This window comes from Enhydra lutris, unplaced genomic scaffold (genome assembly GCF_002288905.1).
Source record: "Enhydra lutris kenyoni isolate GAN:26980312 unplaced genomic scaffold, ASM228890v2 scaffoldscaffold97, whole genome shotgun sequence".
NCBI lineage: Eukaryota > Metazoa > Chordata > Mammalia > Carnivora > Mustelidae > Enhydra > Enhydra lutris.
Window position 1 is genome coordinate 2,025,673 of NW_019154181.1, and position 17,476 is coordinate 2,043,148.

The 17,476-nt window shown below is 58.7% G+C and overlaps 1 protein-coding gene across 2 annotated transcripts; it reads right to left on the reverse strand.

The window, feature by feature from the left end:
- Positions 1–1,446: 1,446 nt before the first annotated feature.
- LOC111139268 (B9 domain containing 1) lies at positions 1,447–15,583 on the reverse strand. Of its 2 annotated transcripts, none has more exons than XM_022491507.1 (7): positions 15,402–15,583; positions 13,725–13,793; positions 12,052–12,163; positions 8,361–8,457; positions 7,614–7,676; positions 3,846–3,913; positions 1,447–1,541 (listed from the first exon to the last, which is right to left on the reverse strand). In XM_022491507.1, the coding sequence occupies exons 1-7, from the start codon at positions 15,462–15,464 to the stop codon at positions 1,522–1,524; spliced, it is 492 nt and encodes a 163-aa protein (XP_022347215.1). In that variant the 5' UTR covers positions 15,465–15,583; the 3' UTR covers positions 1,447–1,521. The 2 variants fall into 2 exon arrangements, with proteins under 2 accessions (XP_022347215.1, XP_022347214.1); XM_022491506.1 differs by lacking the exon at positions 1,447–1,541 and adding an exon at positions 3,201–3,515.
- Positions 15,584–17,476: the final 1,893 nt, after the last annotated feature.

Here is a 17,476-nt window from a genome sequence, read left to right on the forward strand (position 1 = left end):
AGCTCACTGCCTTCCCATGCTGGCTTTCCAGATGCAGCCCACAGCGGCCAACCCGCCCCATGCATCATATCACCCACCCCTGCCTGCCCCTGGAGTTGGCTCACCAGGCACCGAACCTGCCTCCCATGTTGTTGGCACAAGTCTTACCCAGTTTTGTGCTTGCATAATGGAGCTCTCCTGCTGTCCAGCCTTTTCTCTGTGCTCTGCCTGCCTGTTGCCCAGCTGCTAAGCCAATACCACATTCACTCGGTTTGGGTTTGGGTGATGGCAGAAATCCACTCCTGAGTCCAATTTCCTTATCAGATCGGAACGCTCTGCGGAAACCACCCCCAAATTCTCTGTGGCAGAATGCGGTAAAAGTAGCTCCTAAACTGCCCAGTGGAGACATTCCTGGCTGTTGCTGCCGTGTTCCGTCTTCAGGATCTGCTCTCCAGGGTGCCATGGGGAAGGACGGAAGGATCGACCTGGGGAGCTTTTGATCAGAACTCTCAGTGCCGGACAGGCTTTCAACCCACATTTCTTTGGCCAGCGCTACTCCCAGAGATCCACCTGGATACAAGGGGCCCGGGGAATGGAGTCTTATGAGCATGAGGGGACAGAATGGATGGTAGGGGTTGAACTTGGGGCTGCCCACCTTGACTGTTCTTCAGGTAGATGGTCCCAGGTCTCCACCCCGCTCCCCACGCAGAGTGCCCGCAGCTTCCCAAGTTTCTGTCCTCCTGCCTTGACTGGGAGAGGCATGAGGTGGCTTTCTGCGGCGGCGGTAGCCTTCTAGACCCTGACCGGGCGTCGGGCACACATTGGCCAAGACTCGGTGTGGAGTACACTTGAGATCTGTGCATTTCGGTCCACATCCGTGGTCCCGCGAGACACAAATGATGCCCACAAACAAATGCAGAGCTCCGGTCGCAGGCACGCATGCCACAACGCACTGCTGTCTGCGACTTACTTGGAAATGCACTAGAACCAGGCTGGAGGGAAGGAGGGATGAGAACACAAGTGTGGGAAGGTGGCAGACAGCACGATGGCAGAGAACGAGAAGGGGGTGGGACCACTCCATCAGAGGTGCTGGCAGGCCAGGCCTGACGGGACAGGGGTTTCTGGGCAGCGGCGGGAGCTGGCCGACAGGCATGGCATGGGCAAGGATGGGGGGCAGGGGCAGGGGGTTGCTCAGCCTTTCAGAGCTGCAGGGGAGAGAGAAGGGGGCCCAGGTTTGGTAGAGGCCAACTGCATGATCCTGCCAGGTGGGAAGCCCTTGATGGACAGTGGGGGGAGGAGTGGGAGCAACTTGAAGGCATGGGGTCTCCTGGGACCTCAGGTGGGACCACAGCGTCTCTGGGAGGCTGGAACAAGAGGAAGCTCCTGGATTTTTTTTTTTTTTTAAGATTTTATTTTTTTCAAGTAATCTCTATCCCCAGCATGGGGCTCGAACTCACAACCCCGAGATCAAGACTTGCATGCTCCGCCAGTTGAGCCCGCCAGGCACCCCTCTTAGATCATTTCCGTTTCCTCATGAGCCGTTCAGCTGAGGGTGAGCACTACTGGAGATGCAAAGAAACACAAGGTGAGGCCCTTTCTCCGAGAGGTGAGGAGAGCTGGAGGAGGAGAGATGGGTTTGCCTGCTGCTGTGAGGGAGCCCTGGCTGTGGACTGAGCAAGGCAGTCCTGGGATGGCCATCATGACTGTGCCCCGGCCAACTGCTCGCTGTCACAGGCCCGTGGGGTGGCTAAACAGGGACAGGGGCACAGCAGTGCAGGATGGCAGTACCTGTAATGACCCCTGTGAATTATAAATTGGGCCAGGAGGAAAGGGAGGGAGGGGCTGACGGGCGGCCCAAAGTGGGGACAGGTGGGGGGGGGGGGTCTTGTGGGGCCCTGAGGCCATGAAGGACTGTTGGTGGGAGGACCATGGGACAGGAACCACCAGGAGGGGACGCGGATGATTGGGGGCGTATCTTGGAGGCAGTGGCATCACTGGTAACAAGAAATAGGCTGTGGGATGGGTGGTTGCTGAGGGGCAAGGCCAAGGTCATCACAGGGGAGGAGGAGAGGTGGTAGTATCCAGAATGGCCGGAGTAGAAGCCCCAGGGGAAGGTGGTCAGGTCTTCGGTGGGCTTCGGTAGTTGGTCGCCGGCCCCGGGCGTCTGGGGAGCTGGGACAGGGGAGGTGGAAATGCCAGTCAGGGTCCGGACACAAATCTCGTCTCCAGGCCCAGGGTCCACGGGCCGGGGCAGCAGAAGAGGGCCGCAAGGGCCAGTGTAGGCATTGGCACAGGACCGAGATGGAGGGAACTTTCCATTCAGAGAAGAGGGTCAGAATCACAGGAATGTTGCTGACGCCAGACCACGAGTCACAGAGCACACAGGGAGCCGGTTGGGGGGGGGGGGGGGACCGGCTGGGCTGCATAGACTTCCGGTGTCCAGAGAGCTAAGTGAGAGGAGGGGCAGGGCAGGCGCAGTGCTGTTGCAGGGCAGGGTCCACGGACGGCCAGGGCAATGGGGGGGAGGTGGTGAGGCTGGTGGTCTTGAGGCTGGGTGGCGGGGGCTTTGTGGCTCCCATTGAATCGAGCAGCCCCACGCTGGGGATAGAGATTACTTGAAAAAAATAAAATCTTTAAAAAAAAAATGCAGGTGGAAAGCAGATCCAGGGGCTGTGGGCCCCATGCCCGGGAGAGAGGGGGGACAGGCTGGGAGGGTGACTGCCACAGCAGTGCCGCGGGGACCTGTGTGTGGACGGCTCCACTACCCGTGTGCTGAGTGCTGGGTACTGAGTGCAGGGGCCCACTCTCCTCTCCTGCCGTGAGCCCAGAGAGCTGAGATTCCAGCAGCTTCCGGCTTCTGGGAGGATTTCAGCCCTGGTGTCTGGGCTGCGGGGGCCCTCTCCCTGTGGCTACCATCGATCTGATTCTCTTCTCCTCGCACAAGGGCCAGGTGCTCCTGAGCCCCAAAACCTTGTCATCTCCCTCCTGTGTTAGGCAAGAGTGTGGGGAGGGTCGCACAGACCAAGCGGGGCTGAACCAGAGCTCACAACCCAGGTGGCTGTCTCGTGTGCCTCTCCGGGCAGCTTCTGTGCCCTAAGCAGTACGGGGCGGAGGACAGGTCCTGGTCCAGCTCAGGGAGGCAGGCAGGCCGGCCCCAGTGACCTGCTCCCAAGGAGTGGGGGGCAGGGCCGAAGGGAGAGGAGGCAGCTCCGAGCCTGGGCTCTGGGGAAAGGTGATGCTTTATTATATAAAAATCTGCCCCCACCCTCCTAGCCCCCCCGAGGCTGCACATCAAGCAGCTGGATCCCTGGCCAGCTCTCCAGGACAGCCCTGCGTTCTCTGGCGGCGGCATGGCCAAATTCAGTGGCTGTGGCCGTGGCCCAGTGGGGGCCTTCACCGGGGGATGCCCTGGGGCGGGCTGGGCCCCGTGGCGCCCTGTGTGTCAGGAGGCCCAGTGTCGTAGCCCAGCTTCCTCATGTCCTTGGTCACCACATTGAAGAGGAGAGTGACAAAGCCCTGTGAGCGCACGCGGGTCACTGGGGAGAGAAGGCGGCATCAGCCAGGCTGCTCTAGGGTGTCAGCCCCAGCAGTCTCTCCTGTAAAATGGGAATGGCCAGCTGGCCCATGCCCCCCCCAGGGAGGTATGGGGGCTGCACCAGGGACCGACAAACCTGGCAGACCCTCTACGATCCAGCCAGGCCCAGGCGGGAGCAGTGCTCAGGGGAGAGGCCTGGGGTGTTCCCACAGTCCATCTTGTGCGTGGCAGGTCCCCGGCTTCCACCCTGTTTCCTAGGGGTCCACCCAGGCCCTCCCGGGCTCCAGCTTGCCTGTGGGGAGGGGGTGGGGTTGAGGGGATCAAGCTTTACCTTCTCGGCCTTCACCCTGGGCCACCACCTTGGGGTCTGTGTACTCGGGCCGGCGTCCCATGAACCAGCTGGGAGGACAGGAGGACATGGGGTGAGCAGGTCCTCGGCCTGGCTATCCCTCAGACCGGAAACGTGGGCTCTCTCCTGGCTTCAGAAACCAGCAGCCCTCCAACCCCTGCCCCCAGAGCCCGGCCCTTCGCAGAACCTTTCCACGCCCCCGCCCTCTGCTGGGGAAAGGTGAGGCTGGGGGCCACGGGCAGCATCCACAGAGGCCCAGCAGGCTGCCCCCCAGGCCTGAGGTGCTCTGTGCCCCACCCCTCCTTGGCTGCATGCCAAGCTTTCCCATCACGATCCCCCGTGGCTTTGAGGGAGATGTGGGGCTGGGGGCACAGTGGGAGCCCAGGTGGAAATCCCAGAAAGGGGACAGCAGCTGGGGGTGGGCAGTGTGACACCCCCTCCATCCTCCCGGGGGGAAGAAGGGCCCATCCTGGAGTGGTGGGCAGAGGGGCCGGATCTAGGCTCTCCACTTTCTTTTTTAATAGTGTGGGATCCAGGACAAGTCCCTTCCCATCTCTGAGCCCAAGCCCGGCTTCCTCCCGGCGGTATGGAATGAACTCCCAGAGCTAGAGAAGGCACTCTGGCAACTGCAATGGGGCGGCGGGGCGGGGGGACAGGACAGTCATCCTCTTATTCATGGCTCTCGCTATGAGGTTCAGGTGCCCCAAGGATGGGCTCGCTCCGCAGTGCCTGACTGGATCCTCTCACCCCAGTCACAGGTGAGGGGTGCGGCCCTCCGAGGGCCCTGACATGCTGGCTGTCCACCCGTCCCTCCCAGGAGCCCGGATCTGTAAACACCCCCATCTTCCAGAGGCTGAGAGCAGGACGGCCATGTGCCCGAGGCCACAGGCAGAGAGGTGCGGGCTGGATGCTTAGGGCTGCTATCCCCGGGCCTGCCACTCCAGGCCCCACAGCCTGTCGCAGCTCCTTCCGGACCAGAGGCCACGCCTCCGCCAAACCCACCAGAGCCCGAAGCAATCTGGGTGCACATTCCCTGCGGGGTGGGCCAGGCAGGTGGGGGTGTCACCGATCCAGGAGCACCTCCAGCCTGTGCTCGGAGGGTCCTGCGGGAGGAAGGCGGGGGGGAGGCCAGTGATGCAGCTGGGGGCAGTGGAGGCCCCAGGAGGCCCCTCGGTCTGTCTGTCCCACATTCCCAGAGCAGGCTCCGCCCGGCCTTCCGGCTAAAGTGGCTGACCTGGGAGGGCCGGGAGGCCTGTGCTCCACCCCAGCACCCCCCCAGCACCCCCACCCTCCCCATGGCTGCCCAGCACCCTCCCCCACCAGCAGGCCCTCCAGCTCCACGCTGGAGTCTCCTCTTGGCTCAGGCCACCCCTCCTGGGCCAGCCCCCCGACCCCCGGGGTGCAGCCTCCAGCGAGGGCACTGGTGTCCACTGGGTGCTGCCCAGGGGTGGGGCTCCGGTCTGGATGATGCCGGACAAAGCAGTGACTGCCCCCTGCTGTCTGTAGGCCAGTAAGGGGGCTCACTGGCTCCAAGCCTCAGGAGGGGGATGGGAGGGGAACTGGGAAGCTAGGGTTCCAGCCAGGGCTGGATGGCAGTCCACTGCGTCTGTGTGCCTCAGTTTCTCCATCTGAGGAGGGGGTTCTCTCCACCTCACAGGCAGGGGAAGCAGCCACCGCTCTGTCCTGAGGTCTACAAGGACAGGCTGTTCAGGGTGGAGGAGAGTGTCCAGCCGAGAGCTGAGGCCAGGAAGGACCCGGTGCGCTGGAGGACATGCGGGCTGCAGGGAGGGCCGGAGGTGAGCAGGGCAGGAGAACTCGGGGTCGCCCAGCACCCTCGCTAAAGTTGATCCTAAACGCAGAGATGTGCTTGATGTGTTTCTAAAGCAGCGTGTTTAGGAAAACCATTTTTGTCACTCTGTGAAGGCTGGGTGGGAGGTGCTGTCATGGGCTAGATAACGGCCCCAGCAGTCCTTGTCCCTGGAACTTACCAACGTGACCTTATTTGGGAAAAGGATCTTTGCACATCTAACTAAAATAAAGATCTTAAACATGGGGGGTTATCCTGGGTTATCTGGGTTCACCCTAAATGCCCCCTAAGTGTCCTTCTAAGAGGGGGAGGGAGAGGGGACACACCCAGGGGAGGGGGTGACACGTGAGGTTGCACACATGACCACAGAGGCAGAGATTGGAGCGACGGGCCCCAAGCCCAGGCGGGCCCCAGCCATCAGAAGCTGGCCAGGAGCAGATGCTCTCCAAGAGCCTGGCGGGGGGTGCAGGGGTGGCGGGAGGAGCACGGCCCTGCGGGCACCTTGATCTCACCCCACTGATACTGGTTTTGGACTGTGAGACAATTAAGTTTCTGAAGCCATCAAGTTTGTGATCGTTGGTTACACCAGCCCCAGGAACTAATACAGGGCTGAGGGGAGGAGGGCAGGCAGGGGGCTGAGCAAAGGCTGGCCTCTATGGACAGGCTCTGGGAAGATTTTGACCAAACCACCTTCGCTCATCAGACCATTCCCCACTGTCCGGACTGCAAACACACGCCTTCCCCGGGGGAGGCTGCCCATTGCCCCCAGCTGCTAGCTTCTGGCACTGGCAGAAACACCCAGAAACTTGTCCTGCATGGAGAACTCTTTTCTCAGAGGGACGTAGCCCTGAGACCCAAGGTTCCCTCAGAGCTGTGGGGTGCAGAGCAGCACAGACGCCACGGCCGGGACAGCAGCATGGGCTCAAAGCCCTTAATTCTTCCTGTCCCCACTAATGGGCACGGCCCCCATTTTCCCCACAGTTCCGCAGGTGGGTGCTGTCCCGTCTAGCTTACAATGGCCCAGGGCACCTTCCCATCATGGGGGCTTCTCGAGGGCCTTCGGGGGGGGGGCACCCACATTCTCCCCTCCAGGCCTCAGAACTCAGTGAGGCCTCCTCTGCGCAGGCCCAACGCTGTCCTGCCCTGCGGGACTCCGGCCAAGGCTCACCCCGATACCGGCCAGGCCTGCGGGGGGGGGGCCGCTCGTCAGCTGCACCTGGGCACCCGGGTAGCCTTCCTTCCCCCCCCACCCCCATCCTGGCTGTGAACAGAGGGCCCACTCCTGGCTGACCTGGTGGGGAGCAGTGGAGGCTCGCAGCCAAGCTGAGCGGACAAGAGTGTCTGTCGCCAACCTTGAGGCAGTTGGCAGCCCTCTAAGCCTAGACGTGGATGTGGTAAGGGGAAAGAGGCTCCCTGCTTCCCTGGTGTCTCCCCCACACTCCCCTTGCTCACCACCTACCAGCGACACCACATCCATGCTGCTCCGAGCACACTAAGCCCATGGACCTTGCTCTGTTTCCTACACCTGGAATGTTCCTTCCCCAGATCAGCCACACTGGCCCTTATCTCCGCTCTACTTTCTGTTCGGATGTCACCTCCTCCAGGAGGCCTCCCACACCACTGTATCCTCCTGTGTCCTTTTTCATGTTTTAATGTCCTATTACGTCGTGAGCATCTCCCCATCTGTCGAGAGCTTTTGCTCTGCCCTGGCGCAAAGACCAGTAATGGGGCACAGAGTATAAAGGTGTCCGGCCTCATGTGGCTGGACCAGCGGCTGACGGGAGCCCACGGCCGCCACTTCCCGGGGCCCCAAAGACGAAGCAGCTGGGAGACCCAATGAGGTTACCCAGTGCAAGTGAGGGAGGACAGGGACACCCCTCCCTCCCTCCGCTCTGACTCCCTAGGTCAGAAGCAGGCGCTGGCAGGAGGATGTCAAAACTCACCTCGTAAACTTCTGCAGTTTAGACGTGGATTCGGGGACAAACATGGGGATGGTCCTTTTGTGCCTGAAACAGATGTTTTCACGAACAGATGTGCTGAGTAACAGAAAAGTGGTGGGACTTTCCGAGCGTCTGGTAAGCAGGAGGTGCCGGAAACGGCCCAGGGTCCCTGCGGGCCTGGCATCTTGTCAAGGCTCGGGATGGTGCTGGGGTAGAGCCATCACTCCTGGGGGCCCAGCTCCCACTGGGCCCCTCAGAAGCCCTGTCCCCCACATCTCCAAATCCTCCACCATCTCCAAGGCCCGGTTTGGATGCCCTTCCTCCAGGAAGCCCCCCGCGATTCCCTGCGCCTTCCCCCCGCTGCTGCCCCCTGCCCTAGTCCTCCCCGCCAAGCCTGGGGTCCTGGCCCTCACTGCCCAGCCCTCCCTCCTCTCCACATGCCTCCCCCAACATCCTGCACCTTCTGTCTCAGCAACAATACTCTGGACGTTTGGCTGTTCTACTCTAGGCGAACTCCTGTCATCTGCATCCCAGAATCCTGTCTAGAGCTGTCACTGCGCGTCTCTCCGTGTCTCTACTCCTCTGGCAGCTCCCGCTGCCCAGGCCCCAGGGGGACGCCAGCACACTTCCAGCCTAGCGGCAAAGTCTGTCCCAGAAAAAGCCCTGCTGGGGGTGCCCTGGTCCTAAACCAGCATGGCCCAGCAAGGGACGGACTGTGGCCCCAGGGACCTGGTCAGAGCCAGAACCCACCTGCCGGGTGAGAAAGGCACGTGCACTGCCCCGTAGCCTCGGACCACATCGTTCCCAAACACGTCTGGTCCGTATACACTGAGCACGATCTGCGGCCCTTGGGAAGAACAAGACAAGGGGTCAGCAGGCGGAAGGTGTAGGGCAGAGAACAGGAGTGGACACCGGACCCCTCCCCCTTCTCCACTAAGGGCTTCTGCCGACCCAGAATCCGGGGAGGCAGGGGGGGACAGCAGTGGGGAACGCGACAAGTGGGCGAGGTCCCTGGCGAGGCCCAGATGCCCGGCAGATCCTGTGCCTTGACAATACAGGGAGGAACCCCAAAGGCACTCTTCTCCTCGCTCAAGGCACAGGGACCCAGCCGGGAAGTGAGCAAAGGGGCCGCTTCTTGGGAGCCTCCTTTCTGATACAGGTGGTCAGATTCAAGTGTGGGCCTCCCAGGTTTGCAGCCCACAGGGTCTGGCTTTGGGGTGCCGCGGGGGAGGTCAGAGGGAAAGAAAGACCTTCCTCACATTTTCCTTTAAGTGATCGCCGATCCCACCGGTTCCCTGTAAACATGGAGGTACATTGGGTCCTTTCTCCGGGGTCAGTCTATTCGTCCTCTGAAGGCAGGGGAGAAGTCGCTGCCTGGGGTGAGGCAGGGAGGCCTAGGCACCTGCGGCCTGTAGGACAGGCCTCAGGCCATCGGACAACTCACCTCCCAGCCTCTCGGGTCCCTCACCTCTAGGCGACCTCCGTGCCCTGCGTTAGGTGCTCGGTGAGCCTAAGACACGGGTTCAGGGCCTTTCCCATCACTCCCCCTCCCCCAGAGGGAGCCCCTATTCCGACTTGAAGAAAGCGCTCCTTGTAAGCCTTTCCTGCCAAAGAAGGCATCCCAAACATGGTACTTTGGTTTTACCCACTTTTTTAAGGGCTTTAATTTTGAGAGCGAGAGAGCAAGTGAGTGAGCGAGCACGGGGAGGGGCAGAAGGAGAGAATCCCAAGTGGACTCCAAGCTGAGCCAAAACCAAGAGTCAGACACTTAACCCACTGAGCCACCCCAGTGCCCTGGTTTTACCCATTTAAATGAATAAATAAAACCTTATACAAATGGAATCGTAGAGTCTGTGTATTGGTACCCAGCTTCTTTAATTCAATGTCGTGTCTGTGAGATCCGTTCAGACTGTCATGTAGGAGATGTTGCTTGTTCTCAATGCTAGAGAACATTCTGGCTCTGGACAGACCAGGAGGACAGAGTTTGCTCCGGTGCCGATGGGCATGTGGGCAGTTTCTCCTTGGGGAGCCCCCAGGTGGTGAGGCTGTGAGCTCTCGTTCAAGCCTTGCCCCATGCACGCACACGGCTCTGCTGGGCACGCGTCCCAGACACCCCCACACCCCTGCTAGGCCCTGGAGTTCCCGTCACACCACGTCCTCACAAAGCAGGGCTCCTCAGTTTTCCTGATTGGAGTTATTTGGGCGTGGGCACGGGTGGCAGCTCACCACAGCTTGCCTTTGCCTTCACTGCAATCTTTCTCATTGAAGTAAAGCCCTTGCTCTGTTTCTCTGTCACTTGGATACCCTCCTCCGTGAAGGACCTGCTCGGCCTCTTGCCTGTATTTCTACCAGTCTTTTCCTCATTGACATGCCGTGTGTATGTGTGTGAATTCCGTGGCCTGTCTTTGCAGCTCTGTTATATTTTGATATTAGAGTGAAGAATTTCTTTTTGATATATCATTTTTGAATCACATGTGTGCGCAAGAGAAGACATAGTCCATTTATTTTCATACAAAAAGCCACTGGTTTTTGCCTGTGTATCTCCTATCCGGCATTCACACCAACTTATTATTTCTAGTAACTTATCTGTGGGTTATTTTGCAAATTCTACACACATAATGTCACCTGTGAAAAATGACAGTTTTATTCTTTCTAATTCTTATGCCTTTTGTTTGTGGTGGTAGCAACAAGGAAATCGTTCACCATTTCACTTAGAAAAGCTAATGTTTGCTCTAAGTTTTTTGTAGATAGCCTTTATCAAATTAAGAAAGTTTCCTTTCAGGAGCCCCTGGTGGCTCACTTGGTTGGGGGTCCAACTTTTTTTTTTTAATAAGATTTTATTTATTTATTTGACAGACAGAGATCACAGGTAGGCAGAGAGGCAGGAAGAGAGAGAGGGGGAAGCAGGCTCCCCGCTGAGCAGAGAGCCCAATGCAGGGCTCGATCCCAGGACCCTGAGATCATGACCCGAGCCGAAGGCAGAGGCTTTAACCCATTGAGCCACCCAGGTGCCCCCCAACTTTTTTTAAGATTTTATTTATTTGATGGAGAGAAAGAGATCATGAGCGGGGCGGGGGTAGTAGAGGGAGAACCAGACTCCACACTGAACAGGGAGCCTGATGCTAGACTTGATCCCAGGATCCCAGGATCATGACGTGAGCTGAAGGCAGATGCTTAACTGACTGAGCGACCCAGGCACCCATGGGGGTCCAACTCTTGATCTCAGCTCAGGTCATGAGTTCAGACCCCACAGTGGGCTCCACGACTTTATAAAAAAAAAAAAAAAAAAAAAGCAAGCTTCCTTCTATTCCTAGTTTGTCAAAGTTTACCATGAATGGATGCTGAATTTTATCATCGTTTCTACATTTATAGGGATGATCGTGACTTTCCTTCTTTTTAAAGCAGTGAATCACGCTGGTTGATTTCGGATATTATATAAGCTTTATATTTCTGGAATAAACCATACTTGTTCATATGTTATCCCTTTTACATCCTGCTAGATTAGGCTTATGAATATTTTGAGAGTTTCTGTAACCATGTTCAAGGTCGGGAACGATCTGGGGCTGGGCCGCAGCTCCCAGGCTCCACCAAGCGCTCTGAGGTCTCTGTCCAAGTTGCAGGGATTTTCCTGATTTTTCCGCCCCGAGCCCAGAGCAGCTGTCAAAAGCCTCCGTCAGCCTCTAAGTCACCTCTAAGGGAATCAACAAATACTCTCGAGGCGATGTGAGTGGGATCACGTCTCTAGATTTCTATATTCTCCGGGATCGTGGCCTGGTAAATCTCTAATACTTTGCTAGCTCTCTGAAACCTTGGAATAGTTGTGCTTTGTTTTTGCTTTTTACTACTGTATTTGCCTCTGCGAGCCTTCCTCAACAGCAGGAGATGGCCCACCATCCAGTGCCCTGTCCCAGGAAGCCTATGGAAGTGCTCTTATTCGTGGATAATGACAAGGAGGACCGCCAGGCAGCCCCTGCTTTGGAAACCCCGTACCCAGCAAGCCTAGGCCCTAAGCCACATGCAGCAGAGAGGCTCAGACTGTGAAATCAGATGGGCCTGAAATCCAATCCATGCTCAGCTGCTAGATGTAAAGCCAAAGGCAAATGATGTTACTTTTGGGCCTCGGTTTCCTAACGTGAGAAAAGAAACAGAGAGTGATCTGTCCACCGCATAGGCCGAGCCCACCTGGGCCACAATGGCCACAGGCTGGGGCCGCACTGATACTCTCTGAGCTTCCTAAAGGTCAGCTCTGTCGCCTGTCCACGAACCGGGGTAGGGGTGGTGGGGGGGAGGTGGAGGGAATCGGCCAGGTGGCAAGAGAGCAGAGGACGGGGCTGTCGCAAGGGCCCAGGGGATGGGCAGAGAGGAGCTGGGAGCGGATGGCCCTGGGGGCACCTCCCCCCGCCCCCACCCGGGTGTCCCTGCAAGGCCCCTGTAGACTCACAGCCGTAGGGGTTCGTGCTCTTGAAAGTGACGTCAATCGGGAAGTTCCACACCAGCGCTCGCCGCACATCCTGGCTCTTGGACGTGATCTGTGAGATGCCCTCCTCTAGACCCTGTGGGGACAGGGATGGCGACAGCTGGTGCCCATGCTCCGGCTGCCACACCGCTCCCCTGACCTGGGTGGGCAGGTGGGAGGGCTGTTTTCCTCACTACCTTCTGCCATCACGCTAACTTCCCATGCCTGGAACTCTGGGGCACCAGGGCAGCTCCTGAGCCTCTCTGGGTTTCACTTCGTCGGATCTGGCTTCGTCAACACCCGGCCCAGGCCCGGGTTCTCGCCCCCTCACCAGAGGAAGCAGCCGCGGGTCATGTCCCTCTTCAGTCACGGTCACATACGTCGGTGCACGCGTGTGGGTGAGCTTCTCTATCAGGAAACGAGGCTGGCCTTATGTCTTCCTCCACCCACCAACCTATTCGTAGCTCCCCTGCCGAGCACAACTCCTCAAACGAGCTGTTCACACTCGCCGGCCCCATTCTTACTCGCTTCCCTCTCGAGAACCCACTTCCGTCTGACCACAGGTGCCCGTGCTATCGAAGAGCTTTTGGCGGGGAGCACCAGGGACCCCAGGGTTGCTGTATCTGCGCACATTTCTCTGTCCTCAGTTTACCTGACCCAGCAGCAGCACTGGACACACTCCGCCTGCGTGGCTTCTGGGACACCATAGTCTGGGTCTTTCCTCCTCATGGTGGGGGGGCCCAGTGTTGCCCTCGCCACTTCCTCTTCATGTGGGGGAGAGGGACTCCCAAACCCGCAGGCCGGTCCTCACTTCTGACCTCCAGAGCGCCACGGCCCAGCCTCCACTGCTGACCCTGCACCCCGGCTGGATGTCTACCGGGAACCTCAACCTCCAAACATGCTGGGCAGAGCTCTGGAAAGTTCTCCCAGATCTGGCTACCCAGTCTTCTCATCGAATGGCAGCTCTGCTCCCAAGGCTCCCGGGCTAAGAAGCTTCGTGTTATTCTTAACTCCTTTCTCCCGTGCCCCACATCTGCCCAAGAGGAAACCCTGTTGCCCCCACCTTCACAATATACTGGAAATTCGAGTGCCTGCCACATCCCTGGTTCCGCACCTCATCTACGTGCTGTCTTCGCTCCTCAGTTTCTGGCAGCTGTCCAGGGTCTCCCTCTCTGGCCCTTGCTAGTATGCTAGAACATACTAGAACACTGGTACTTATTGTCTGTCTCGCCACACAAGGTTGTGTGCTCCACAAAGACTGGGGCTCTCGTCTGGCTGTCTGGGGAAGACAGACTGCTCTGAGGCAAGTCTTGCAAGGAGAGCTTCTATTCTGCCTTCGGGCTCCCCAGAGTCCTCCCCAAGGGCTAGGAGAGGGCTAGAGGCTCTACGGGCTGCCCACACGTTCCTCTTCGAGGCCACGTGCAAGCTCCCGGGACGGGGCACGTGAGCGAGTGCAGCTTTGATCCCGGGAGCCCGCCGATGGCTGCATTCCCTGCTCCAGCTTTTCCAGGAACAAAGTCATACTTGGAACCCCCTGAACTCAGTGTCTACCTCTCCATGGGTTCTGAACTGGGAATGGAAGGGGAAAGGTGGACACCTTCAGAAACCCCATCAGTCATGGAGCCTGTGCATAAGGGACACCCGAGGGCCCAGCTTACCGCCGTGGGGGCCCAGTCCTGGCCATACACAAAGCAGTACTTGCAGTAGAGATCATCATACTCCGGAAACTGCGGGAAGAAGCACACACAGCTTGTGATTACGGAGACCTGTGGTGAGGTCAACGTGTTGACTACGTAAGGGCAGCCAATAGGAATTCTGAGCACCAGGCACCTGGAGTGGGTCTAAGAAACAGCCAGGGCTGAGGACACGGGGTGCAGCATAGGGGCTGGGGCCCGAGATGTGGGAGTCCAAGGGACAGTTCCAGGCTGCTACTGCCATTGAGCCTTTGCCTGAGCTCTGGCTTCTGTCTGGCATGCCCTTCCCATTACTCCATCTGGCAAACTCCGGTTCATCCTTCAAAACTTACCTTTCAGGGAGCCTGTCCTAACTTCCAGGCTCCCCTCTGCCCCCCCACCCCTGTCCTGGCTCTGTCAGCCCCTGGTCTTTCCCTCTATCAAAGCTCTGATGGCTTGTTTATTTCTGTCAACCCCATTTGACTGTGAACAGGGAACAAGTGTGATGACATTTTTGTGTCCCCAGTGCCTGGCACAAGGGTCGGCCCAGAGGTCTGAGGGAATGGTGCCAAAGTGAAAGGATGCTGTTGGGACACGAAGCCTACAAGAGACTGGAGCTCAAGGCCTGGAGAGAGGGAGGGACCAGAACTGACTGGGAGGCCCCGGGAGGCAGGCATGGGTGCTGACAGTGCACAGATGTGATCCAGCCCAGCCAAGGGGTCCATTCCTAATGGAACCATTCCTAATGGGTCCCATTCCTAATGGGACAGAAGAGACGAGGGGAAGGTAGTCATGGACACTAGGCCAAGGGGCAGGTGGATAGGGTGGGAGCATGGAGACATGAGCCCAATGAAACAGGGAGGCATGAGAGACCCAGAACTTTACCCAAACCATCTCACTTAATCCTCACAATAATACAATAAACACCGTCTTCCAACAGCCTGAAAGGGTAATGCATCAAAATTTTGGCGGCAGGCAGACCTGGGTTTAAATCCCAGCTTTGCCGCTCTGTTTGGGCAAGTGTCCCATCTGTAAAATGGGGACGCTAATAATATCCACTTCACAGGGTTGTTGCGAGGACCGAATGAGCAGTGATGGGCACCAAGTCTGGCTCAGGGCGAATTCATGGTGAACTTATCTATCTACGACCAATGGTTCTTACAAAGTGTAGTAGCGTCCCCTTCTGTCAGACTGACCAGACTCTCCCCGGGTCTTTCCACCACCCCCATCGTTGGATCAGATTCCAACAGATCACCTCCGTTCTGACCCAAATTCAAGGATCTGAGAGTTCAGAGCGCAGAGCATTCGAGGACCGAGGCCCAGCGTCCCGGTCGAGTCTCGGCTACCCGCCTTACACCCGCGTTAGGTTCCTGTCCGTGACTCAACGAGCTGGACACGATCCGAACGGGGTCTCAAAGTCTTGGCCGAGCGTGTCCTCGGCACGAGCTCAACCTCTCGAGGTCGGCTTCCACCCGCGCACATCGGGGCTGAGGATTCGCAGGCAAGCCTCTCAAACGCTGGTTCCCCTCCCCCGCCTAACCATGGGAGACAGAGGCTCGGAGGAACGACGCACCTCTCCGAGGCCACGCGGCAGCCCTGGAGGTCGCGGGATGGGCCTCCGGGGAGAGTGGGGTAGGCCGGGCGAGGTCCACGGCCGCTCACCTGGGCGCTCTCCACCTGCCCGTTGACCATGAGTAGGAAGACGCTGGGACCCGCGGCCGTCATGGCCAGGCTGGGGGCGCCAGGAAAGTACCCAAGTTGCGCGCGGGATTGCGGAGAGGCTCCGGGTTGCCCTGGAAACCGACGGCGTGGCGCGTGGGACACGTTTCTTGGGATGGGACCTTCGCTAAGGCAAGCGTGTATGCCGTAGTGCGCAGGCGCAGCCAGCGGCGGCTGGTGTGGGGGCGGGGCTTGGGGGGCGGGGCTTCGCAGCCCCACCCTTCTCCGGGGAAGCTGGGGCAGTCCACAAGAGCTGGGTTAGAGCATGGGCCTATTGCGTGGAACCTAGCCACGCCGCGGTATCAGACTACACTCCCAGGGAGTGTGTGTCCGCTCGGCTTCGGCCCCGCCAGCCCCGAAGCGCAGAGGCACTCCCTGACTCAGGCCGGTCGGAAACCAAGTGATACAGATGCCTTCCGCCACGAGATGGCGCTGTGGCGCTACTGGGAGGACTGCGGAGGGGGAGACTGCAGGGCGCAGGTGCACCACTACCACCGCGAGTCGGCAGTAACGCGCGAGGCCCGCTAGGCCCACCAGGGGCGGGGCCGCCCGGGTTCTGGAGAGTCCCCAGCTGGGGCCCAGCAGCTGCGTGCGCAGGCCAGAGGGATGCTCCCTTGGGGCTTTTGAGGACCCCTGCCCCCCCAAAGTTTATTAAACAAACTTGAGAGGGACCTCAAAAAAATCTTTAGTCCAAGCCACAGCTCCTCCATGTGAAGGAGGGAAACTGAGGCCCACGGAGGGCTTAGCACCTGGCATCCCAGCCATCTAGCCATCGGAAGAAGAGTGAGCCTGAGTCCACGGCTCTGCTAACTTAATGTTCACATGACAGTTACTCCCTGGCTGCCCGGAGTAGGTCATAGCTTCTGTTAACACATGTATTCTGTCCCTCTGAGCACTCACCATGGTTTATATGACTCGAGCTAGTGCTTGGCTCCCCTCCCCTAGACAGCCCGCCTGTTCCAGGAGCCCAGGGGCCACGCTGATCTTGTGTTCTGGTTTCGGGGCACATCGGAAGCCCTGGTAACGGTGTTAGATGAATGAATGAAGGAGAATCACAGAGGGGAGGTGGCTGGGCTACAGTCACAGCAGCAGGGAAGTAGCTGAATCAGGGTTCACTGCCAAGACTTCACAGACTAAAGAGCCTCAATGCCTCCTCTGTCTGGTCCCGGGCCAGTTCTTGGCCATGGTGTCCAAAAATGGCATTAGAGACCTTAGCTCTGATCCAGGAAAGGAAGGGAGGCACAGGTGTATAGATTTCCAGGAGCTCAGGCCCCCAGCAGGGACCCCAGGTCATGATGCCCCTGCAGCAGCCAGTTGCTAACTTGGAAGCAGACCAGGGGGCTCCCTTCAGGCACCTGTGCAGGAGAGGGAAGGAGGAGTTCAAAGTCAGCCCAGACCCACCAACCACTCCGGGAAAGGTGAGCAGAGATAATGGATTGGGGGAGGGGGCTGTGGGCAGCCAGGGTTCCCACGTGTGATGGGAGATTCTGAGGTTGCAGAGGGCAGATGGGTGCGGGCTCCAATGCAACCACACGCGGAGCTCAGAGCTAGGGTGAGAGTTGTCTGCCTTTCCAGGGACTTGGTCATATCCCTTCCCCCACCCCTCATACCTTCTTTCCAGTTCAAATGCTCTCTCCCATGGATTCTACCACTCTTTCCTCCTTGTGGCTTTTGAGGCTCAGTATCACACAAAAGTCGGTTGTCAGCAGAATGCTTGTGATTATCAAATAACCAGGGCTTCCAGTAGTTTATAAGCCAGCTGTGTCAGGGGCACCTGGGTGGCTCAGTCATTGACCATCTGCCTTCGGCCCAGGTCATGATCCTGGGGTCCTGGGATCGAGCCCTACATCGGGCTCCCTGCTCAGCGGGGAGCTTACTTCTCCTTCTGTCTCTCCCTCTGCACCCCGCCCAGCCCACTAACCAAGTGATATGGAATGGGAGGCCCGGGATTGGGTGGGAGGATGGCCAGGCCTAGCTCTCCCAGGTCTGGTAAGCTTAGGAAGGACTGCAGGGGGAGG

Coding starts and splice junctions, on each gene's coding strand:
- LOC111139268 (XM_022491506.1), bottom strand. CDS start 15,464: ATGACGGCCGCGGGTCCCAGCGTCTTCCTACTCATGGTCAACGGGCAG. Junction 12,164..13,724: donor AGGACTGGGCCCCCACGGCG/GTAAGCTGGGCC, acceptor CTGTCCCCACAG/GGTCTAGAGGAGGGCATCTC. Junction 3,516..3,845: donor CCAGGGTGAAGGCCGAGAAG/GTAAAGCTTGAT, acceptor TTCTCTCCCCAG/TGACCCGCGTGCGCTCACAG.